Below are 26,521 nucleotides of genomic sequence, written 5' to 3'. Positions count from 1 at the left end.
CCGATCGAAAGGTCGGCGGTTCGAATCCCCGCGGCGGGGTGCGCTCCCGTCGCTCGGTCCCACTGCCTGCCAACCTAGCAGTTCGAAAGCACCCTTGGGTGCAAGTAGATAAATAGGGACCGCTTACTAGCAGGAAGGTAAACGGTGTTCCGTGTGCTGCACTGGCTCGCCAGATGCAGCTTGTCACACTGGCCACGTGACCCGGAAGTGTCTGCGGACAGCGCTGGCTCCCGGCCTTTAGAGTGAGATGAGCACACAACCCTAGAGTCTGTCAAGACTGGCCCGTACGGGCAGGGGTACCTTTACCTTTTGGGGGGAAATCACCATTCATAGTAACTGTAATACAGATGAGTTGACTTGGCTTTTCCCCTTTTCCCCGACAAATAATTCACTTAAAAATAAAATAAAAAATCCTGCCCACATCCTTAGAAATGTCAAGTTTTATATGTGTGCTGTTATTTAGCTACCAAATAACTTATCAGCAACCTTCAGTTTGTCAGGGACCTTAATTGAGAGAAGTCAACTGCAGGGTGAAATGTTTACCAGGCCCTCTTTGAAGCCCTTAATAAGTTACATTTTGCTCTGCCAGGCCTTCAGCATTTCACCATTACAATAAGAGAAAGCAATCAAAATATTTCATTTTCTTAAAAAACTTCTGTTCAAATCATCCTAAATAACCTCACTTCTTTTTGCCAAAGTAAATACTGTTTTTCTAGGGAAATAAAATTTACAAGAAGTAAATTGTTCAAGTTCAGTTTCTCAGTTTTACATTCATAAAACTGTGTGCCATGCTGAGTTTGATAGATAAAATACTTTCGTTTTTCGGGCAAAAGACAGCTTCTGCTAGTATTCTGGATTTCCCTGAGAGGGAGATTATTCTGTTAGCAAGTTAATTTATATTTTGAGTCATTGATCCCTGCTACAGCGGCGTAGCTAGGCGTACGGGCACCCAGGGGGTGGGGCAAGCCACCCACGGGACAAGGCATGCTGGGACAGGACACGCTGTGTGGACCCAGAACCTGCATGGAGTCCGCTCCTCCCACCACCTCCCCCTCAGTTGCAGGCACCATGCCATCCGAAAAGGCAGCGTGAGACTCACGTCCACCCGCCACCTCCCCCTCAGCCTCCCTCCAGTTGAGGGGGAGGCGTCAGGTGGGCGAGGGCCCTACACCGTCTTTTTGAAAAGCACAGTGCCTGCAGGAGTCCACCTGCCACCTCCCCCTCAGCTACAGGGTGGCTGAGGTGGCAGGCGGACATGAGCCCCATGCCACCTTTCCGGGTGGCACAGTGCCTGCAAATGTCTGAACCGCTGCATCACTCCCAGGAGAGATGAATGGCTCAGGCACCACGGTAAGTGCTGCCCCTGCAGTAAGTGGTCGCACCCTGCCCCCCACTAGCTACGCTAGTGTCCTGCTGCAGCATTTATTAAATAAATGTGAGCATATGCAATGTATATTTGTATTCCTTTTGTCATATACTTGCTCGAGTTCTGGACTCCTTAACACTGACCACGATCGGGCATGTCTGTCTGGTACCTCTTTGAGGTCCCCAGATTTGTCACCTGTCACCTCACACTCTGATTGCATAGTCTAGTCCCCGGGGGATTTCTTCTGTAACAAAGAAAACTGTCAAGGCCCCTAGTTGCTGTTCTTCACCTTCTGTTCTTCATCAGTTGCATCCTATACATTTCTAGAGTCCTTACAGATGTGGGTGGGTGAAAGGAGATTTTCCTCATACCCTTATCTACCGCCCAGATTAGGACTGCAGCTGTCATATTTTTTAAAAGGCCTATTGTGTCAAAGCAAGATTTCTTATAGTCTTGACAAGTGGTTGCAAATTGATCAAGAAAACAGACAGCAGCTTAATTTGGAGAGTCATATTTTGACTTACCGCAGTTTGAAGTTGATTTAAGATCTTGGCTAGTACCATAATTCCCTAGGAAACTATGGTTAACATGCTTGCTGCATGTGTGGATCAACAGGTCACAGTATTGTTTAGAATATTACCAAGAATTAAATTTAGTTTAAATTTATTTAATTGAATGCCTATATATTTTGGAGGGTTGTAATGAAATGCGTATCTTTTTTTTATCCTTTAGGCTCTAGTAAATGATATCCAGACAATCCAGCCCAGTTTGAATAGTGTTAATGAGATTGGGAAGAAAATGAAGAACGAAGCAGAGCCAGAGTTTTCTGTGAAAATACAAACTGAACTAAAAGAACTTAATGCTCAGTGGGATCACATTTGCCAACAGGTACTCCATCTCTTGCTATCCCTCTTTTAATTTAATTCCAGATTTCTCTTTGACATAACTTCCCCTGCTCTGTGTGCATAACTACTGAATGTGAGAGGTGGAGCCAGACATTTGTGGTTCACACTAATTAACCTTCTATCTTAGTAAATTTATCTACCATGTCAAAATGCACGCAGGAAAGATAAATTTGAGTGCTAAAGTCTGACAATAATATAATGTATTATAATTGCAAATAGAGAGCTTGACATAAGCTGGAGCAAATAAATAAAATCCAGCAAGGTATGACACCTAATAAATAGTTTTATCTTCACTGGCTTTTGCTTTACTCAAAGTATTTTGTAGCATTCCTATCAAAAAAAATAAGGAGCGATAAAGGAGCATTATGATTCTGAGTTAAACCGCTTGGAACGGCACATTATAACATCTGTCAGTAACAAGCTTCTGTCTGTTACAAACGTCAAATGCCACAAGTTAGACACAGAGAGCAGAAAAGCAATTGCACTGAAAAAAGGCAAACGTGTCATTTTTCAGGATAGAAGGATGTAGGATCTTATAATACTAAATTAGAAAGAGAAAATTTCAGTAGAAAGAAGAAAGAGTGAACTTCATTTCGGATTACTTACCATATAAGATGATGCATGCTTCACATTTTTCTTACACTTTGCCTACTTGGCAACTTCTTGGCATCTATTGGCGCCATTTGGGAAACAAGACTTGATGCTTCCAGGAGGAGAGGGGATATTAATCAAATCTGCACTGGAGGTTGGGGGAACCTCAAAAACAAAATGAGAGGTGGTGTGGAGACTGGAAGAAAAATTAGTGAAAATTACCTCTCCCTGCCTCTTTTCTCCAGCAGTAGTCTTATCTGGATCCACATTCCCCCCAGTGAACAAAAGGCGCCCCTTCATTCACAAGTGGGAAAGTCTAGATTCAAACCTTCTTTAAAATCTGTCTTCCTTAAAATTGAATCTTGTTATGCTAGGCATTTACTTTAATATTCAATTAATGTCTGAACTAGTGTTTACAAGAGGAAATCATGTTGTTTTCTTTAAGGCCTATGCTAAGAAGGCAGCTCTGAAAAGTGGTTTGGATAAGACTGTGAGTCTTCGAAAGGATTTATCAGAGATGCATGAGTGGATTACACAAGCAGAAGAAGAGTACCTTGAGAGAGATTTTGAATATAAAACACCAGATGAATTACAGAAAGCTGTTGAGGAACTGAAGGTAACAAAATACAAAGTGACTTGTTTAATTTGTATCTGATCTTCTTCTTGAAGTTATTGTTACACACAATCTGTTTGTTCATTTGAAAGAGCTGGCTATTTGAGCTTCACTTGAGAACTATTAAATTCGAAGCAATAGGTGGTTTAAAGTAATTTCACTTCAATTTAGCATCTGTTATAAGTTTTTTGACTCATCAAAGAATTGCATTTCTATAAGTTCCCTTCCCCCATGCTTAATTGGATTTAGTGTTGCATTTGTATATGTCCTTATTGGACATCAAATTCTGCACCTGTTCTCATATGCTTCCATTCTCTTTTCTATGATAATTGCATCAGATGGTATATAATTCTTGGGCTATTATTCCTCTGAATGTAACTTCTCCCAGATGGAATTCAGAAATTGTAGGCACTCATAAATGGGAATAAGAAGGTTGCATTCAGCAACAATTTGTGCTTTCATTTTGCTTTCCCACAACATATAGAACAAGTGACAAGTCCCTGTTAGGCTAACTTATCCCTATAAATTAGAGATGTTACTTAGGAAAATGTTCCTATTGAATATAGATTCATTTCATTCCTTGACTATATTGCGGGTTTTCTCAGTTTTATCTGATATGGATATTAATGCATATTGGCAATAGTACAGCCAGAGCTGTTTGGCACCCTCATTTAGTGTCATTTTAGATAGTGGCAATGTGGGGACTTGTTTCCTTGTCCAGCTCTTTAAACCAGAAGCAAAGACAGCAATAGCTGTAATTAGAGGAATAGCACTGTATTTTGCAATATTTCCTACAAGTTTTACATGGGGTCACTGCAGCAGCACTACAAGTTGCCTTGTAAAGATTCAGGCACCCATGTCAAGGAAAGCCTGCTATGTAGCTGAGGTAAGGCCACAGAAAGATGCACACAGAGTGTGCATGGTATGTGATTATATTACTTAAGACAGCAAGACGAAATGAAAACTCAAAACTATACACCCCATATCAATTACACCTGAGAAACCAAGAACGGGCCATTTCTGCAGTAGCTCCATGTTTGTAGGATGCTCTCTCCAGGAAGGCTTGGCTGGCAGCTTCTTTATACACCTTTAGGCACCAGGCAGAAACGTTTCTCTTCAACCAGGCCTTGGGCTGATTAACCCCAGAACAGTAGCCACTACCAAATAATGAGGACAGTGAAAAATGGAGCATGCCAGATCTTGAGTAGGTGGGGAGGAAGAGGAAGTGGAGGGGGTCTTAATGCTTGCCTTGAAAATATGAGCCTCTACAACAGGCATAGGCAAACTCGGCCCTCCAGATGTTTTGGGACTACAGCTCCCATCATCCCTAGCTAACAGGACCAGTGGTCAGGGATGATGGGAGTTGTAGTCCCAAAACATCTGGAGGGCCGAGTTTGCCTATGTCTGCTCTACAACATGAATACGGAGCAGTGAAATTTGAGTGGATCATCTTTTTAACTACTGCTTTGTGGCATGGAAAATCAGGCAAATTATATTATGTTCTTTTCAAATAATGCAGTGTTTTTACCCCGGTATTCACTGCTTTATTTTCATTTGGATTATCATACTTTTATGTATTTTCAGAGAGCAAAAGAAGAGGCAACACAGAAAGATGTGAAAGTGAGGCTTCTCACAGAGTCGGTGAACAATTTTATAGCAAGGGCTCCACCTGCAGCTCATGAGGCCTTAAAAAAGGAACTTGATGTTCTTACTAGGAACTACCAGCGACTCTGCAGCAGGCTAAATGGAAAGTGCAAAACATTGGAGGTCAGTTCCTTCTCCTGGTAACATTAGAGCATTCCAAAGTGTAACAGAAAAGATATCAGCTAATGGACAGTAGTTGTGAATCAATGTTTACCCTCATAAGTCTTTAATATAGCCTACTGCAAGCTGTTTTAGACTACTATTCTTATCAACCCCAACCAGCATGGTTTCCATGTTTATCTTAATCAGAATTGTATTACTTTTTTTGTTTATTACTAAGTGGATTAAAATATATCCTAAAAATTATAACACTTTCCTAGGATTATTAAATATATTCCCATAACTTCATGGTACAGTTTTAAAAAACCCATTATTTTGTTCTTTCTTTCTACTTTAATATACAGTCATACTTGGGTTGAAGTAGCTTCATATTTTCGGGTTGCGCGCTGCAGTGACCCGGATGTAATGGAGCGCATTACTTCCGGGTTTTGCCGCTCACGCATGCGCAGACGGTCAAAATGACGTCACACGCATGCGCAGAAGCGGCGAATCGTGACCCACGCAGACACAGGTTGCGTTCGCTTCTGGATGTGATCGGGGCTCCGGAACAGATTCCGTTCGCATCCAGAGGTACCACTGTAGAATTTTGAAATGACCTGATATTATTTACTTTTTTGTGGCATTTATATAAGTAACCCAATAACACATGTCCTGGTAAAACAGCATAAGTTATAGGTCTTTTTGTTTACAAAAAAATGTTTAAAAATTTTTTCAAGCATATCTGTATTAAAATTCATTTCTTTTTAAAAACTCATTCATCAGGAGGTATGGGCATGTTGGCGTGAATTATTGTTATACTTGGATGTTGAAAACAAATGGTTGAATGAGGTAGAATCAAAACTCAGGGCAACAGAAAATATTCAAGAAGGCACAGAAGAGATCTCAGAAGCACTAGATGTAAGTACTGACGTTCTGGTTAGGAACACGCAGACCTTTCCAATAAAAAGTTTCTATGTTAAATCAAAGTGTAATATTCTTCAATGTGTGCTGTGATCTATGCATCCATATGTATATTTTCCATGAATTGTGTTCCATTAGATTTTCAATTATTATTATCATTGCTATGTACTAAAGGAAGATATGAGCAAACAGGGTTCAGAAAGGCCACAGCATTCTTAGAGTAGAATTGGAGCTGTCAAAAAGAATAATGTAGTCTTCTCAACAAAAACAAAGATGTTTAATTCAAATGCTTTATAAACTTATGCTTTGTCTGGTGCCTGTGAAGCCAGCTTCATATGCCCTCCCAAATAACTTATACAGACATCCACATCTCTGTATAAGCAAATCCAATGGCAATTACTCCCAATTAATCTTGGGTAGGATTGCAGGTTCTTGTACTCTACAATTAGATCCTTACATTTATCACATTTCCCTCATTTTGCTGCAGAGATGTCTGACAGACCCAAGGTTTTAATAGAAGCCTTAGAAGGTCTTTTTCAAAGGGCCCAGAATCACTCCAGTTATTAAAAAACATTGACAATTCTTGTTTTAAAAAATGAAGGAGTAGCATCACAAATTCAATAGTTTCTAGTTACCTAATTTGGTTGGTTGTGCTGATGGTCAGTTCAGCAAGGTAGCATACATTATAGCCACACTGTTTATTATGTTGATGTGGTATCTAAGCCTTTGTTAATGTTTGCCTAGTCACATTTCAGATAATTTGTGCCAGAAAATGTTGCAGTGATGAGCTTTATTTTTCTCATGAATACTCTTCTATTTTAATGGAAATGTAAGGTTTATTGCTTCTTTTATTTTAACAAGAGCTTTGAAGGCTCCTTTGTTTGGTGTAAGGGGAATGGCAAAAACAAGTAATACAGTTTATGGATGTTTCAGTCTCTGGGAACATTAATGCAACACCCAGAAGATAACCGCAATCAGATTCGTGAGTTGGCACAGACCTTAACTGATGGTGGAGTTCTGGATGAACTGATCAATGAAAAACTGGAGAAGTTCAATACTCGGTGGGAAGAGCTACAACAAGAGGTACATTTTAAGAAATAATTTCCTTCCCCCATACTTTTCTCTTAAACACTGTGTTTAACAGGAGAGCTGAAAGGTAAAGTTACCTGTCTTATAAAATACTGTGTTGTAAAGATGCCGACAACAGTGTTGACGCAAGAAGAAACCAACAAAAGTTGTGACAGCTTTGGAAGGGAGCGATTAACAGATGCAGCTCTCTGTGTATGTTTTTTGTGTCTTTTTATATGTGTATAAGAGGGTCTACCTGGTGTCAGTTTTTCTAGAAAATCTACACACATGTCGTCTTCTTCTTCTTCTTCTTCTTCTTCTTCTTCTTCTTCTTCTTCTTCTTCTTCAGCGATCACTCATAGCCGAGTAAGATTGTCTTCCATAAACAAGGTTTTAACCATGAGTCCATAAGTGACTGTGGAGGCCAATTCTGGACCCACACCCAAAGCTCTCAAGTAGGCAAGAAAGACACTTTTCTAGTTTAAGAGTGAATGGTCAGTTCCTTTAAATTTGGCAGCCCCGTTTCATGATGAAGACAGGGCAGAATAGCGTAGCTTAGATGTAAACCTGATGTATCCCCAGTGACAGGGGTGGCTGGTCCCATTTTGGTACCTGTAGTGAAATGGGAATTGCCACATCCTGCCTTCCCATCCACCCCTGCCACCATTTCTGCCACTGGGGCGTTCCGCAATGCATAGGTGCTTGTCTTCTCTGCCTGGGGACGGGTAATACGAGTGGCAGTGCTACACGCCAGAATGCCTCCCTCTTGTTTGTGAGAGGGAAGGCCTTCAGCTGGTAGCAGGGGCAGTGGGAGGACAGAGCTCCGCCTCTTGCACTTCTGCCTCCTTAAGGATGGTGCTTCACCCTGCCTCATGGGCGTGCCAACTCTGCCCCATAGGACTTTATATAATTTAAATGGGCCTTAAAGACTCAATCCGTGTTGTATAAATAGTGCTGTATATATATATAGGTGTACATTGCTTTGTAAACCATGTTGGGATGAATATATCTTGAAAAGTCTGTAAGTTCGTTAAATTAAATAAATGGAAATAAATTCAATAAATAGAAAACAAAAGAAATGGAACATTAATATGAAAACAAATGGAAAAACAAACTATTTTCCCTTGTGAACCTCACTTTAGAAGGCAGCAAAATTTATTTGGAATAAAAACAAAACAAAAGAGGAATCCTAAAACCCAATGCACTATAAGATGTCTAATAAAATAAATCAGCAGTTTAAGAACACTTGAAGTACAGAACCAGCACGGAACTAAGAAAAAATAATACTTTCTTAGCTAGCATTTCCATATACCTGCTTAATGCCCTTGACTGCCCCCTCCCCCTGCCCAAGGAAATATTGTCTGCACACAGCACTGCTGTAAAGGTAGGCAACAGCAAACAAGGGGATAGCAGAAAGGGGGGGGGGGCAAAGAAAGCATGGGATAGAAAGTGTTTTATACCCATTTTCTGCCCAACCAACCAGATTGCACAGGAAGCAATAGTTCTTTGACAACCTGAGCTGTGAATTGTTTATGTTCAGGGGGTGGGGGTTGGAATGTAAGGAGGCTGACCTCAAAGGTAGTGAATGTGGAAAGATAAATATTTGTAATTTTCAGGCAGGTCACAGAAGACTTAAATGAGAACATCAAATTCCCAAGAGCCAAAGCACCAAGTTTAATTTACTAATCTTCCCCCTTATTTTTGAACACCCAAATCCCTCCAGTTCCACATAACCCTCCTAATAATCAGTTAGCATAACACAGGACATTGATAAACCCTCATCACAATTCTTACCCCCAAAGGCTCTCCTCTCTGATGCCAGCCAACAATCCACATGATCACTCTCTGTGTTAATTAGCATTAACAAAGGAGTTGGCCAGCTCCTGACACTTGTGCGACTGCTGCATGCTTCTGTGACCAGTGTGTTGCCTCATTGTGGATAAAGCTGGCAGGAGGAATCAAAAACACTGGTAATTAAATTGAAAAACACCCTCATTATTATAATACCCTCATTAAAATGTAAAATGATATATATTCATTGAGTCATATATCCTTTTTCTGTGGTGTATTGATTGGAAGGTTACAAAGGAACTAGATGGGTTTTTAGTACCTTATACACTGTGGGTGTATGACAGAACATTTGAAGTGGCTGAGGTAATCCTGTCCTGTGTCCCAGGATATAAGAAAGATATAAAAGTGAGCTTTCATAACACCATTGCCACTGAAATCCATGTTTGTTTTATAACGTGTACAGCAATTTGTTCCTATGTATGTGAAGACATATTCACTACATTCCATTATGTACCGTCAAAGGAAAAGAAATGGCGAAGGACGTTCAGCTGTTCCCTGTTGGTGAATGCTTTTATAAAATAGTTTTTTTCATAACATTACTTTTGAGTCCTTGACCTCAAGGTTACACTTCATATGGCCTTGGAAATATAACTGGTAACTCTGATGTGTAGTGTGACTTGACCTCCAGGTTTATTGAGTGAATAGAAATGTTAGGTTTATAGCCTATTAAAAGAATGAATAATGCAGAGTCAATGCAGATAAAACTAAATTATGAGAAGGCAGAATATGAAAGAAGGTGAAAAACTAAGCTGAAAATCGCATGTGTCATCATCTTAAACTATTAAGTATGAAAAGAGGGGCAAAGGGAAATGTAAAACCAAAGAAGGTCTTAGTAACCATATTGCGGGGTTTCGCTAATGTCATAGGGCAGGCTTAAAGTAATGTGACTTGCTATAGTAGTAATAGGAACAGTCTGACTCTTTCTTTCCCCAGTTTTTGTAACATTTTGCTGAATGCGGTACCATTAAGAAATATTGTAATAAGGTGAGGAGTGAACCATAAAGAGACAAGACAAAACTTAAGAGTTCTAATCATTCCTGGTAGTACTACCATTTAATCCAGGCTCTAAGAAACTATTTATATCCTATGTGAGAGTTTGTTTTATAAACAGCACTTTCATCCCTCTCACTTGTTGCAGTGGATTATCTGTAAGTGGACTATGATGACGGCAACTATGTTCTGACCAAAGGAAATCTCCTGACATATATAATGAGATCAGGAGCTGCCCGAGGCTTCAGAATGAACAAAACTATCTAATGGCAGGACTTAGTTTTGCAGTCTTCTACTCACTATAGAATTCCTCACTATTTGGTTTGGTTATTTAGGGAATTTTGACTTTTTGTGGTTATTTATTTAAAAAACAAAATGGCTGGCAAAAAAAGACGAAATTTATCTTACAAAAAGGTGGTTGTGTATCAGTATGAAATTCCTGTGTGTTTTTAACAGCATTAAAGAAAAATTGAATGGCTAATACTCTCTTCCCTTTATTTTTCAGGCTGTGAGGAGACAAAAGGTTCTTGAACAAAGTATCCACTCTGCACAAGAGATTGACAAAACCCTTCAGTTAATTCAAGAGTCTCTTGCTTTCATTGATCGACAGTTAACTGGTTATATTGCCGACAGAATTGATGCAGCACAAGTACCTCAAGAAGCACAGGTGAGTCTTGTGGACTTTAGTTTAAATAGCTTTATCATTCAAGTGGTCAGTATGATTCCTTTAATTTGGTTGGCTTTTTCCTCAAAGATGATGATTTCTAGAATTTTCAGCAGCTGGGGTTAGGAAGCATAATTTGCAACCCATTTCTTGCAAAGCTACTTACTGGAATACAGATGTGCATAGTAATATCATCTTTAAAAGGTCACATTTATTTTGCAGCAAATTCCTGTTTTTAAATTTATTTTATCTGTCCTTATGCTGACAGAAAATTATTATATGACACTAATATAAACTCATTAAATGTTTGTGAAGGTTGTGCTGTAACCTTGAAGGAACAACATGAATACTATAACTCCCTATAGTGCTATTTTTATCATGCCATAAATGACTCATCATCTTTACTACTTTTACTTAACTTCTTAGTAAAGCAGATTAGATATCCCATAAATAGTTATTGAGTTATGTAATCATTGATACTGCATAGTTACATGCTTGTACAATCTTATATAGTCTACTCAGAAGTAATCCCCATTGAATTCAGTGGGATTTACTCCCAGGAAACTGTATAGGATTGGAGCCATAATCTCATATAAAATGAAATAAATTAAAGAATATTGCCACATCCTTCCTTCCTTAGCTTTGTGTCTGTCAATATTTGCTTCACATTTTAAGAACATTTCTGAAGTACACAACTTTCATTAATTGTATTTGTAAGAAAGGATACATTAGCCAAAATGAAACACAGATTTCTGGAATTGGGTGGACTATATTAGAAGAATTTTAAGATTAATGCACAGTTTATATTTTGAATTTAAAAAACCCTTCCCTTATGTGAAAATGGTGGCTTTCAGACATCAATAATGATTGTACTGCAAAACATAATTTGTTGTGATTTTCAAGGAAGTCTTACAAGGACTTTGATAAGCAGATGTGACCAAGTTAATAAATCTGTTCTAACTCAATCCCATTTTGGGGTGGGGATGCAGGTATGTTATAAGATCAGTCCGCATTTAATGCAGCAGTTATTTTCCTCAAACAATTATATTCTTCACTAAAAAAAAAATAATTTCCTAAGGATGCATCAATGATCATTTGAACAATTCCCTAATATTTCCTGGGCTCCATAACCACTATACTATTGATTAGGATAAATTCAGGGTTTTTTTTGCTAAAGATTTATGTTGACAGTGGGTTCTATTGTTTCCTGTTGGACATCATATTCACCTAGGGGCTATGGTTTGAAGTGCAGTCATCATAAAATACAATCTCTGTCTTCCTTTATTACTTAAAGTACCTTTCAGTTTATCTGAAGCAACAAAATAATAAATTGGGGGGGAAGTAAAACCTGCCACATGAAACCACTTTAAATCCCTTGAAAACTGCAGATATTATAGAAGTAGTCTTAATATTTTATGTGGGCTAATTTCTTAAGGTTAAGCAATCTTATGGCAGAGAAAGTGATTTTTCTAATTATAGAAAAGGAGTCACAACTTGGTAATGAAATAAAATATATTGCTAACTTGAAATCAAGATGACGTGGAAGGCAATGGATATGACAGACATAAAGATAGAACCTTAGGTTTGATTTAATAACTAGTCAACTATTGGGAAAATACAAATCTGCCATGTACCAAGGCAGCTTAGCTCAACATTGTCTGCACTGACTGGCGATACAACCATCTTTACCACCTTTTTGTCTGCAATGCATGTGCTCTACCTGGACCGTACTCTAAATAAATAAAAAAATAAATTAACTTTATATACATTAATTGGTGAACCATTTTCAATATGCTTGTGTCCTTTCCCCCCGGAAGCATAATGTCAAATTTTATTAATTCTCTTTACATTTTGTAAATGCATTACAGCCATAACAGCAATAAAATAGTGCCTCTCTGTCTCCTCTTCTCTATAGCATGTTAGATAGTTTGCATCTTTCCTTATCAGCAGCCTTATTATGCATACATAAAATATTCTAATGGGTGGGTTATTCCATACCATTTGTGGGCTTCTTTTGTCCATCTCTGATAAACCAACTGTGCTTGTGTTTAATCACAGTAGCTAGACTTGTCCAATTTCTAGAAGCTTTATTTTATTTTGAACATACATGAAAATATGTGTGTGTACTAATAATTCATATGCATCTGATTAACTGACTGATTGGAAACTTGATAATACTTTATTATACAGTGTCAAGTATGAATTGTCAACTGGCAATCACATGGGCTAAATCTGCCTCCTGAAGTGTGCACCCCCCTCTTTTCATTACAAACCCTGTTAATTTCTCCTAGAGGTTGACCGAAAAGGGTGCAAGGAGACTTTTCTTATTTCTACTTTTCTAACCCTATACCCACCCCTTTTATCTTCTATTTCCCATTTTGGTAATGGACAAGAGTGAAAGAAGAGGAAGAGTCACATAGAGGCTTTATATCACTATATTCCACCCCTTTTTAAGCATGTTGAGTAGAAGACCAAGAAGAATTTATCTATGTATCTATATGCCAGAATGTGTCCACCTAGGCAATAGATCTCTAGATTGTTAATGCTGCACCTTCAGGCGAGGCAACCTGTTTTAAATGAGACACCAGGCGCATGGAGCACTGCATGGGTAGGTTTTTCTTACATGCCCAGCTTCATGTTTAAATCAAACCTTTGACTCTACCCTGCCCCATCACTCCAAGATCAAGGTGGAGAAGAAAGGGACATGCAAAAGAGACTGTTGTCTTCTATGTGAACTCCTTGGTGTATCTGTCCTCTCCTTCCATAAATATCTCAATAAATAATGTTGGGCAGAGTGTGCTGCAAGATTGGGAGTGTCCCCATGTACTTGTCAGACTCCTCTCTGCATTCATGTTAACTGCTGGTGGATAAAGTCTCCTACGTAGTAAATGAGCATATGAGGGAAAAGCCAAATTGCATACAGTTTCTTGCTTTTACCACATCTGTTCATTTTCCGTTAACAAAAATACTATTTGTAACATTAATGGAATTACAGACTTTATGTTCTTGGACAGAAGATATATCCAGCTTTAGCCTTGTACTTCTAGGGAATAGAGAGAAGTGAATGGCTGATTTGATTAAAATGTGGTCTAGATAAAACCTTCTGACAGATTTTCCTCCCACTTTTTGCAGTAATGGTCCCTAATATTCATCTTGATGAGAAAGAAAGCTGCCAGATATTTTCTGGTATAGCTGTTCTCTCTGGTAATTATTTAGCAGTTCATCCACTAGCAGATATTCATTTCCAACAATTTCCTCATAAATTGGTTTGAATTGGTCTAAATTAGCTCATTTCAGTGTGTAGGATATGAATTGTTTTGTGTGACATTGCATTGGTCAGTATTGTGCAAGACATTTGGTTTCTTCTTATGAGCCTACTCTATCATGAGGTGTAAAGGGTTGAAATTTGCATTGGAGTAATTTCACCAATCGCTGGTTCTTGTTGGAAATAACAGACAAAAATACTTGCTGGAAAAATCACTAAGATTATTACATTTCATATACTTGCTTCAGAGTGGTGTTGTGTATTTATCATGTTTTTTAAAAAACCTATTTTTTAAAAAAACAATTATTCTACTATAACCCCCCCTTTTTGTTCACATTTAATTGTTTCTATAGTTATATTTAGTTTTCATAGGGATGAGAATTGTAACCCTGATGAAGAAGCCTTTAGTATGTACCTACAATGCAATTTAATTGTTATAGAACAAAGTTATACTTTTTTGTTTTATGTCCAAGTGGGCATAAGAGATACTATCATTTTAAAGCAATAAGAAGAATATACCAAGTAGAGCACAAGACAGTGTCACAATCTTAGTAATTTCATATGATTTATTCCAGAGCCTGGATCTTATATATTTCCCTGTCAAAATAATCTACTTTGATTTTAAACACATCTTTTTTTCCACCAAACAGAAAATTCAATCAGAGTTGACAAGCCATGAGATTAGTTTGGATGAAATGAAAAAACGGAACCGGGGTAAGGATGCCACCAAAAGGATATTCTCCCAAATCGATACTGCACAGGTTTGTAAAATTGGCTTTCTTTTACATACGTAGTTCGAATCCCTTCTTTAAAATACACAAAACAAAATAAGCAATCACTGATTACATGTGAAACAGCTATACTTTCTATCCACAGGGTGGTGGGAGTTTTTTTGTGTGTGGGGAGAAAGTCCTGCTTGCTTAGCTTATAACATTATTATTTGATTTACAATGAGACCAAGGAAAAACCAGCATCTATATAAAAATGTGTAGGGTTGAAGTGCCTTGTTTCAGGGAATTCAGAACGGATGCTTTTGTTAATGCAAAATATACATTTTTGAAAAACCTCTTCATGTTATTTTCATCTTCACAAATACCCTTCTGCCACAAAAATAAATTCTTTGGTCAGAATTTTTTAAGCTGTGAGGCCAGATCAGCAATCCCAAGAGAGTTTTAAACTTGCTGTTTGCCTGAAGAGCATGCCTGATGGCAAACATTTTTTGAAGTAGACAATGATATTAAAGAGCAGGTTCTAAAAAGACATGGCAGTCAGATGTTTCAAAAATAAGAATATAAGAAGATCCTGCTGGATCATCTAGTCCACCATCCTGTTTTCACTGGGGCAATCGAGTTGCCCGTGGGAAACCTGCAAGCAGGACCTGAGCATAACAGCAACCCCCCCCCCCCGCCGCCCCCATTTTCCAGCAAATGGTATTCAGAAGCATTACTGCCTCTGACTGTGGAGGCAAAGCATAGTTATAATGGCTAGTGGCCATTAGTAGCCTTATCCTCCATGAATTAGTCCAATTCACTTTTAAAGCTATCCAGTTAGTGGCCACCACTGTCTCCTGTGGGAGGGAGTTCCAAAGTTTAACTATGCACAGCATGGAACATTTCACAGACCTTGTGCAAGCCAGCTGATTCACCATGAGCATTTTTATATTTACCCCAACCTTCAGGTTTGGAAAAAAGAAAACTAACAAAACCATACTTTTATGGAATGCCACATTAACTTTTTCAATTTTTTTGCCAGTGGTTAAAGGTGATAACTCATATTTACTATTTTGGTTCTTATCTGCTCTGTCAAGCTTACTGTAATATAGTGCAGTGGGTGGCGATTCCTGTTAAAAAGAAAATAATGCTGTTCATGTGCATGTTACCATTGGATTCTTTCTATCCAAAATGCATGCACTGTGTATAAATAACTTATATTGCCTAATAATAATAATAATAAATTTTATTTATACCCTGCCCATCTGGTTGGGTTTCCCCAGCTACTCTGGGCTGCTTATTGAAATTGAAATACTTTATTGTCACTTGTACAACTTGTATACAGTGAGATTACACGAGCATCCCACCACTCAGCTCTCTTAGTCTTCATTCCCCTCGTTTACTGACGCCTAACCACCACATATAGCACATAAAAAATTATAAAACATTAGACATTTTAAATTTCCCAATACAGGGTTGCCTGAATATGACCTCAAACTAATAATACACTTGCAGACTAAATATTCAAAGGAAATGCAACTCAATATTACAACCTATTTGATCGTTTGTGTGAAATGACCTAGCAAGTAGCATTCTTTAAATTCTTGGGAACTTGCTATCAATCCAAAGGAAGCTGCACAGGAGGGCACAGTGTAATTGTTTGCTAAGCTGCCTAGACATGCTTTCAAAAGAAAAATAAAGGAAATATCCAAGTTTCTCCTCAGTATGTAGAAGCAGGACTGCTCTGTCCCTTATTTTAAAAGTCTTCATAAAATCATGACCGTGACTGTATTAGCATAATTACTTAATCTGCATACTTTGCACCCCTCTCCTTTCATCTCATATATTATTTTCAGAAAAAGCTACAAGATGTCTTCATGAAGTTTCGCTTGTTCCAAAAGCCAGCCAATTTTGAGCAGCGCTTACAGGAATGTAAAATAATTTTAGATGAAGTGAAATCGCAAGTGCCGAAGTTGGAGTTGAGGAGTGTCGAGCAGGAAGCAGTGCAATCCCAGCTTGATCATTGTATGGTGAGTATTTCCGATGCAATAATAGTTCACATGTAAGGCAACCTATTGGACTATACCTATGACATTTTGCAAAAATCAGTGTAATTTCAGTGAAATTAAACATTTCCCTTTCTGTGTTGGCTAGAAATTGTATAAAACTCTTAGTGAAGTGAAATCTGAAGTGGAAACCGTCATAAAAACTGGGCGTCAGATTGTGCAAAAACAGCAAACGGAGAACCCAAAAGAACTGGATGAAAGGCTAACAGCTTTGAAATTACAATATAATGATTTGGGTGCCAAGGTATGTTCTACGCTTTTCAGTGCTAAAGTCTGCCTCTCAGTTGTAAAGCGAAAGATATCTCTTCCATTTTGTTGCAATTTATTTTATTTTCCTCTCTTAAATTGATTTTATTTGTCTTTCCTTTCTCAGTGAGAAAAAGATTCTCTTAACTGACTATTCAGAGCGGCCCAATTATATATTGAAATAATGTAACTAAACAATATCATTTCCGCTAGGGTTGAATCTTAAATGAAATTCATTACATCCCTTTGACATAACTAGTAGCTAGATTTTTTTTATTTCTGTCCAAATTTATTTTTCAAATTCAATTGGAAGAAAACGGGGAACACATTTAGCCTTAAATATATGTAAGCGCAACAGATAATAACAGTGCTTTATTATATACTGTGTAAAGATAGGATAAACATGCATCCTCCAAAAAGATATTTGACTCATATGTGAACCATTTCTAAGTGTAGCATTAGATATATGGAGGACTGGCCTTCATATTCCGAATGATGGTTTTCAAGAGAACTTGAAAATACTTGATACTTTCTGTTAAAAAATATGTAAATACAGGTTTTGCCCCTACGGCCTACAGTCAAGAAAACAGTAGAATAGGAAAATGCAAAATTAATTAGCACATGCCAATGTGAAATATGCCATTTTAAATGAGGATTTTAATGCGCCAGTGAAAAGAGCCTCATGGATAGAACAACAAGTGAAAATGAATAGAGTATGTGTATAACCTTTGGTTTGCATAGGAGAAAGTTATTGGAGGGGTGAAGACAGTATAAGCAATCATAGGAAGAGGGAATGGTGTGTATTTTCACTGCTGCATCATTTATAAATCTACTTAATCCTTCCCACTCTGTTAGGTTTTAGTCTAAAAACCATCACCCTGAAATGCTTTTTCACCTGTGGAAGATGCAGGGAAGATACGAAGAACCTGTGTATGTTTTCCCTTAGGTGAAAAAGCATCCTGGACAGGTTCATTTCAACCTGATAAATGACTTCAGAAGAAAGCAGCCTTTTACCATCAGCCCTTCCTCCAACCAAATTCTAAACTAATCCTGCTTTAAATCAATCAATTAATCATGTAATGTGTACTTTGATTCAACTGTTGTGAGATGAAATGGTAAACGGAGTTAACTGTGTAAAAAAGAAAGACCTTAAGATGGCAGCATTTCCTACATTTCTTTTGTAACATGTAAATCAAAAATGGGGAAATAAAGTGATATTACCCATTATAGTGTACATCCAACCATACAATTTTTCTGAAACTCTCCTAGTTGAAATAAGGGGTGGGGAGCAGCTATATATATGCTTCACCTGTCATTATTTCTCTAAACTCAACGAAGCACCACTCGTATATAGTTTTGTATGCTCTTAACTATTTCAAAATTTACATTTCTAGAAATAAACAGTCCCATTAGAATTCAAATGGTCCCTTTGTCCTAAAAGCAAAACAACCAAGATGGACTGTGGCTGCAATCTTATATACTGAATGAAGCACTGAGCTCCGTTGAATCCAGCAAACTTACTTCTGAGTGAAATATACAAGAGGTTGCATTCCTAGTACTATGCAAAAGACACCAGCTTTCCCCCTCTAATAAATAGCGTGGAAATGTTAAACTTCAACTATCAACAGCTTTTTGCATTAACTGTGCATATATGAAAAAGAAAGGGGGAATAAGCTCAGTAGTAGTTAAACACATACTGAAAGTTGCATCAAAAGTATTTACATAGTGCAATTTTTCATGTCATAAGTGTAAGCCCATGGATCAGAAATTCCCAAGGGTGCTAACAACAAGCTACTGAGGCTAAAGGGGAGGCGATTATTTATTTGTCTTTTTGCATTGCTTTTAATCTGTTAAATGCAGAGGGCTCTTTTGAACCTATCTCAATCACCTTACCCTCCAAAAAGGGAGATTTGCAACTGTGTGGTAGTTATTAAGTACTTCTAGGTGCAAGGAGGGACTTTTGAGAAGGGGCTAACCACTACCACCTTCTGAATGGTCAGGAGTACCTGACTCCCTGGACCCACACGGTAACTTCCTCCAGGATAGCTTTTATTAGGTGTGATGGGTAAACGTCAAAAAAGCAGGTGTTGGGCCTGTGATATGAACCTGTCATTCAGTTTATATGGGTGGAAGCTTCTTTGAATGGAATGAAAATGGAACTAAGCCATTGTCTCATGTCCAAAGTCCGTTTTGGGTGGCCTAATCCAGCCCTCCGGTCAATTTAATCTGGCCCCCGTGGCAGTATATGTCCTGAGGTAAAATCCTAAAAGCTCAACAACTTCAATCCTAAAAAAAACTTTGGTCAGCCCTCATGCATGTTCACTTCATCAAATCTGGCCCTCTTTGAAAAAAGTTTGGGCACCCCTGACAATGAAGTATGAAGTTAAACTAAAAGAGAATTCAGGTGGGTGTGATAATACTGAAGTAGTAACTGCATAGCAAAAAAATTTTCATTTTCATTATAATTTCTGATAACAAATTGTGTTTGAAGAGTTGCCGCTTTGATTGCTTCTCTTCAGCATTGATTCATCATTCTTGGTGTCTGCTGCAAGATAAGCTCTTCCTTATCCTGTAGCTGGAGCATCATCCATCAGTTGCTTCAGACTATTACTAGGTTTCTGTTGCTCTGTCTATTTTTTGATTCTGTTCTTAAGTCTATATTTTTGCACATCACTTAAAGATGTTAAATATTGTGGTTTAAAATTCCTTTAAAGAAAATAAAAATAAAATGAATAAGACGGGAGTTGCCGGTCGAGCTGGATGAAAACAACTTTTATTGAATCAATAAATTCTGAAGGTTGGCGTTAATAGGACATAAAACATGACTGCAGTGTACTTAAATATGCATAAAGAGCACCAAGTTAAAGCATACTTTTAATCTTCATTTTGTTTCTTTTATTGAAGCTAACTTTGTAAATTATAATTAATCTAGCCATTCTGTTTTTGTTTCAGTGTGAAGTGGTTGGTTTGCTTTATGCAGAATGCCGATCTAGTACTGACAAAAGAATGTCGTCTAAAGTGTAATGAAAAAGGCTAACATTCTGGGGGTGTATTCTTGTCATATGTTTGCTATAAAAAAGATTTAGCATTTCTGGGAACTGTAGGTGTGAAACGGAGGATAGATGACCTCTACAATCATGGGGACTACAATCATGGGGATTCTACTCATGGTGGAATCTTTTGACCAGGAGAAAAACTACTGCCAGAAATATGAGCATCCGTCTCAGTAGCACTTAAGGTGGTGAAGCATTTAGAGGTTTGGCTCTTCATTCCCCCTCCCCCTTCCGCAGGTGACTGAAAAAAAGCAAGAGCTAGAGAAATGTTTGAAATTATCTCGGAAACTGAGAAAGGAAATGAATGCTCTGACAGAATGGCTGGCAGTGACAGATTCAGAACTGACAAAGAGATCAGCAGTAGAAGGCATGCCTATCAATTTAGATGCTGAAGTCGCCTGGAGCAAGGTAATAATATATATTTTCTTTCCTTGTAAACTCACATATGTTTGTCTGGAGTTATCTCGCTGTCACAGCAATACCTCTGCACCCCAAAAAAGTTGTAAACAATATGATATATACTGGTGATACACTGAGACAAAAGAAGTTGGTGTCCAAAATTTAACATATTAACCTTATAGTAGGATGCATCAGGTACCACATCATACTCATAAGAGAAAGGAGGAGAGGAATAATTCAAAAGAAAAATAACCCCGCATACCCCTTTCTATAACTTTTTGAAAGATTCCATTTTTTTCCAGGCTTAAAAGGAGAACTTAGTACAGTGTTAGTGTATTAGCACCTTCTAAGTGTTGAGACATTAAAAGACTGCAAAGCACTGTTGTCATTTTATGCTAGTTTCTTCATTAACATTTTAAACAGGCCATCTAATTTTTGCCTTAATTTCAAAGATCAGTTTTATTGTAAAGAACTTATGCTAGAAAAATAATTAGGATGTGTTTTATTTTTAATTAGCTACTAATTTTTAATAAAAGGAATATATGACACTTTTTTTCCCTTGAGGAGGGTCACTGTTCTTGTAGTCATTGTTCTTCCTGGTTCTGCCTGCAAGAGTAGTAGTCTATATTCCTACCCCTGCCTCACTTTAATTCCTCTTACAAACTTGTAGCTGTATGAACTCTGAGAAGTAATTATAAGTTCCTGCAACAAAGAACTGAACAGTGTTAGTTCAGTATAATCACACAGAGCAACGAAAGTAATATAGGCTTTTCACAATAGAGGCTACAATTCAGTCTCTGTCCATTTAGAGCCACTTTGTGGTTCCCTGGTCATTTGTTTCTACCTCCAAGCTGTGCAATACTTGTCAGGTTTTTGCTGCCACAAAACAGGAGCTTTTAGTGAAGTTCTGTCCCTGCCCCTGTAATATTTGGACAGACTTGTCCCTGGCTTTTTCCATGTCCCAGCAACCTGTAGCCAAAAATTTGGCATAGTGGCATGAGACATTGATAATATAGGTACAGCCCAGTAAATATTTGTTGCTTTCAACAGCTTTTGCAGTTTTCCAGAAATTATCGCTGTGATTGCATTCACTGTTTCAGAGAACAATTTCAGATTCTCAAGGAATGGGAACAAGCTTGACAGTCACTGGACATGTTTTTTCCAAAAGAAATCAAAGTAATTCTTTGTTAATCATGAACGATACTTCTACCACACTGCAGATGCCATCCCATACGCATTTGTATACATATAAAAGCTAACCTTTGTATACTGATTAGATATGTCTACCACAGCTGCAGTTAACATAGGAATGCCTTCCTTTAATTGAATTCCTTTAATAATTAAACACTGACTTTGGTACTCCAGAAGTTCTATAATTAGTGTGCGAGGTTTGCTGATTAGAGCAGTTACGCAGTGGAGTGATTTTGTTATTTCTCACCCTCGCAACCAAAAGGTAGTGCCTATATTACTAAGAAAATCAAGAAGGAAAGGAAAACTTCATTAAAATTTCACACACAGGAGAAATGTGATAATTTGCTATAAAGTACCTGCTAGCCTACCAAAGTACTGTCCGCTCTTTTGCATTTTCATGAGTGGAGCTGATAATTTAGTGATTATAGCAGAAAGCTAATGGCAAGAGAATGTTCCCTTACAGGCCAAGTTAGCAAAGCCAGTGGAATTGAATCAGCTAAATCAGACACCCTTAACTTTGTCAGAGTAGGCTTTGCTAAGGCCAGAAAAGTGGGCCTTCCTAAGCCTGATAAACTGAGCTGAATACTCCTGCCTTTAACTGAAGAGAGAGAAACTTCAGGAAGTTGGGTTTGAGTAATAAGGAAAAGACCCCATTAAACCAAAATGTTAGTGACAGAGGGCTGCCTTATTATATGAATCAGGAAGGTAGCATAGAGTGTCCTGCCCTAACCTCTAAAAAAAACCCTCATACCTCTAGACTGAAGAGTTTCAGGAAGGATCTTAAGCCTCTCCCAGGACAAGGTTGTCACTCTTTAAACCACTTGGGATGGTACATTTCTCCCTGTGCTCATGTTGTCACTTCTTTCCCCAGTTAAAAGCCTGCTCTTCTCTTGGGGTCACTTTGAAAGACTGTGTTTCATATTGTGTTGATGAGCTAGAGAACACTTGACTAGCATAAACAATTTGTTCTAGGCTCTTGGGGCTCATATTTCAGTTAAAGAAATATTGGCCCATTCTCAAATTTAGAATAGCAGATGGTACTCTCCAGAAAACCTCTACGCCATTTGCTCCTGTTACCATATTTGAACTGGAAGTGCATTACTGTTACATTCTAGCTCACATTATAAAATAGTAACAAATATCATGTGCAATCATAATACTGAATTGTGTGTTGAGTTATGCTAGAAATGCAATTGGTAGTGTTGTCTTCTTTCAATGACACAAATAAAATAAATTAGAAATTGTCATCTTTCATTACTGTTACGGAGAACAGTATAGATGCTTCAAGTTAATAACTGCATGATCCTTTGGCAAGAGGGACATAGTAGCAATTTATACAATGATCCTAAACGATCCTATCTGTGATTATTAAGATATATAGTCTTTTACAAGACTTATGTGAGTATTAAGCAGTGTAAAGTTATGTACTCTGTTCATCATCAACTCTGAATGTTGAAAGTAGCTGCAATGACTGATACGATTTTATCTTTTGCATCATTTTATTCAGATTTCCAGTGTGCTTGCTGAAAGCACAAGCACTGCTTAATTTACCAGCTGCCAGTACTGATAGAGACATCTAGTCCCTGTTGTTGGAAATTGTTTTTTCTTTTGAAATTTTACCATGGTTCAACACCGTCCTCCTGTTTAAGAGTGTGAATATTTCATCAGTGCTTTGTAAAGAAGTAATAAAGAAATCTAGAATTAGACTAGAATGTGCAGAGTACACTAAGTACATTTATACTGAGAAGTGGAACAGGAAATAACACATACTTGTTAGGACTTACTAGGCTCTCTCTTTCACTTCTGTAACAGTTCCTTCTGCTGAACAGAAATCTAACTGCTACTTAAACTTGGGTGTGTGTGGAAAAAATACATGGAAACCCAACATGAGGGATTGCTGCAGGAAAAAAATACCAATAAATTTGTGTGTGCACATGCATGCAGTTCATAGAATCATAGAATCATAGAGTTGGAAGAGACCACAAGGGCCATCGAGTCCAACCCCCTGCCAAGCAGGAAACACCATCAGAGCACTCCTGACATATGGTTGTCAAGCCTCTGTTGTTCATGGATCCCATGCTGGATTGTGATCAGTGTATGTGCAGATATAAGATAGTAGTATAAAACAAGCTGCAATTCTGGGTAGTGCAATGCAGTGGTTTTTTAAAAATCAAATGTATATTCTAGTCTACTTCCAATGAATTCAGCATGGGTTACATAATTAACCTATTATTTCCTATGAGGTAGACTAGGGTAATTGCCAAAGACCACCCAATAAGCTTTATGGCTGCATGGGACTAACTCAAACTCTCTGTTCAAATCCTACCCTCTAACTCATGGGTAGGCAAACTAAGGCCCGGGGGCCGGTTTTTGCCCAATCGCCTTCTAAATCCAGCCCATGGATGGTCTGGGAATCAGTGTGTTTTTATATGAGTAGAATGTGTCCTTTTATTTAAAATGCATCTCTGGGTTATTTATGGGGCATAGGAATTTGTTCATTCCCCCCCTCCCAAAATAGTCCGGCCCCCCACAAGGTCTGAGGGACAGTGGACCGGCCCCCTGCTGAAAAAGTTTGTTGACCCCTGCTCTAACTGTTATGCTACATTTGTTCTGTGCACAAACTGCCATGATGTGAGAGTCTGCAACTTCCTGCTTCAGAATACAGATTTACCGGTACCTAGCTGCTAATGCTTGCATTATTCCAGACTGAATTATTTCCTGGATATGTTCTTCTATAGTTTTTTTAAAAAAAAGAGTCTACAAATGTACACAATATGTTATTAGTTTCAGTCTGCTTTTCTTCCAAGTCGTGGACATGAATTTTATATCAAACAGAGTCAAGTAAACACACCCAGAGCTTAATTTTTTGAAACTCCAGGGACCAATGAGCAAATTCACAGACACCTAAGAGCTTTGGGGAAAATAAGTTGTCTGACCAAGCTCAACAGATCTTCCCAACCCAAACAGGCATAGGCATTTATTACAATTGCTGTTAGCTTTCTCCCTAATCCATGGATTTTCCCAACTATAAATTGAGTTATGTTTGGGGAGTTGTTTAGGGGGGTTGTTTTTGTTGGCTGGCTTGCTGGCTTGAAGTATTTGATTATTATTTTTAAAGCAGGATTTAATCCCATATTAAATCGGCTGAGACAATTTGATGTCAACACTAATAAATAACTCATTTTTTAAAAAAAATCAAATTGTGAAGAGCTTATCAATGCACTTTTCAACATAGATATACACACATGCTTAAGAGATATGTCACTGACACCTTTCAAATGGAGCCTGGCAACTTATCAAGGCAAAATATCAATTCTGTGAACACTTGAAGAAAAAGCAATGGTATGCCAGAACATTATTTAGATGGAGATTGCTTCTTCTTTGGCTTGTCTTCTGGTGGTACTCCAGTGAGGCCTGGGGTTTCTTGCTTTATTTCATCCTCCCTCCTGCCTGCCCAGCATCTATTTTCTTGCCTCAGCTGAGGCCTCTGACTCTTGTAGCTGTTGTTGCTGTTCCCTCTGCATGAAGGGATAAAACAGGGGGATTCTATGAATGAGTAGAAGAGAGGGAGATGCTAGAAAAGAGAATGAAGTCAGGCAAAGAACAGTAGTTGGCTGATGCAGCAGCAAAAGGCATGGACGTAGCCAGGGAGGGAGCATCCCCTAAATCAAGTAAATAAATAAAAATACTTACCAATCACTGACCAATCGCACCGCAGATAGCTTGGTTATTCCTCTCCTCCTAACATTGATCCTGCCCCCCCCCAATCCTGGCTACGCCCATGGCAATAGGAGATAAGGCCAACAAGCAGCAGCTCACATCCTCCTCCTAAAGTCACAGGAATGTATATGTGTCAGAGCTACCCTAGGTCCCAGCTCACAAAGGACCAACGCTGCTTCGTTGTTAAGTATAAAAGTCTTTATTGAAGTTCAGTTTCACTTCCAGAGCCGCAGCGCGCAGCTCCACGTCTCAAGTGTCAGACCGCTGATGCTCCGTCTGAGTCTCCTCCCCCTCGACACCAATTTAAGATTATAGCCTTGCTCCACCTTCTCCGCTGCTGCTTCCTCCTCTGGGTCCGCCTGCCCGCCGGGGTTCCGCCCTTTCTAGCCTCTTCTCCCGCTGATTCCCCTGAGCCTTCTCCCTCCCTCCGGCGGGCTTTAGGAGCTGGTTCCCCATCCGGGTCTCCTGCTGTTCCGCGCGCCTGCACATTTGAACTTGGCGCGCGCGCCCAGCCAGCAGCTTTCCTCCTGACCGTTGCACTGCTGCTGTCACTGCTTCCCCCTTCGGGGGGGCTAGCTGCAACTGACCTCCCCTCCGTTGGAGGCGTGGTCAGCCCTGACTCCCTCTCTGGAGGAGACACTGCCCCTGACACATGTGACTCTTCCCCCCCACTACGCTCTGGTGGGGAAACTGGTCCCGATCCTCCACTGCTGCTTTGAGGTTCCCCTCTGGCTCCTTGTTTCTGGTGCGTCCCCCCTGGGACCCCCCTTGCCCTGACCATCGGCGCCCCCTTCTGGGAATCTTCTGATTCGCTGGAGAAGCTCATGGAATCTCTCGGGCCACTGTCATACTCCCCTACGCTGCCCTCGGATTCTTCCCCTTCGCTCTCCCAATCCTCTCTCCCCAGTGCTCCTGCTCCTGATTCCCTGACAATATGTTTTTGCAAAGAACTCATAGTGCTCTTTTTCCTTGGATAAACATCATTGGTAAAGGGAAGGTTCCTGCCCATCCTAACGTATGAGGTGCTCCAAAATGCATAAAGCATGGCACACAGGTATTATGTGAGTTATTGTTTTTGTTTGTTACTATGTTATGTCTTTTTGTAGTTTTAAATTGTAAATCGCCCTGTGATCCTTGGATGAAGGCCGGTATAGAAATT

General features: G+C 38.9%; 1 protein-coding gene across 19 annotated transcripts in view; it reads left to right on the top strand.

Moving 5' to 3' along the window:
- The window catches only part of DMD (dystrophin), a 953,416-nt gene that overhangs the window by 423,641 nt on the left and 503,254 nt on the right, over positions 1-26,521 (top strand). For all 19 annotated transcript variants that reach the window (XM_083612216.1, XM_083612211.1, XM_083612219.1 and 16 more), the window contains 10 exons: positions 2,099-2,254; positions 3,308-3,478; positions 5,060-5,242; positions 6,002-6,136; positions 7,073-7,222; positions 10,554-10,715; positions 14,628-14,738; positions 16,544-16,717; positions 16,842-16,997; positions 20,290-20,460. In XM_083612216.1, the coding sequence (XP_083468342.1) occupies positions 2,099-2,254; positions 3,308-3,478; positions 5,060-5,242; positions 6,002-6,136; positions 7,073-7,222; positions 10,554-10,715; positions 14,628-14,738; positions 16,544-16,717; positions 16,842-16,997; positions 20,290-20,460 (1,569 nt within the window). The remainder of the gene's footprint in view (positions 1-2,098; positions 2,255-3,307; positions 3,479-5,059; positions 5,243-6,001; positions 6,137-7,072; positions 7,223-10,553; positions 10,716-14,627; positions 14,739-16,543; positions 16,718-16,841; positions 16,998-20,289; positions 20,461-26,521) is intronic.

Source organism: Podarcis filfolensis, assembly GCF_964270895.1.
Source record: "Podarcis filfolensis genome assembly, chromosome: 4".
NCBI classification, from domain to species: domain Eukaryota; kingdom Metazoa; phylum Chordata; class Lepidosauria; order Squamata; family Lacertidae; genus Podarcis; species Podarcis filfolensis.
Note: the sequence above shows the minus strand (reverse complement) of the source record. Positions and strands in the feature narration are given on the sequence as shown.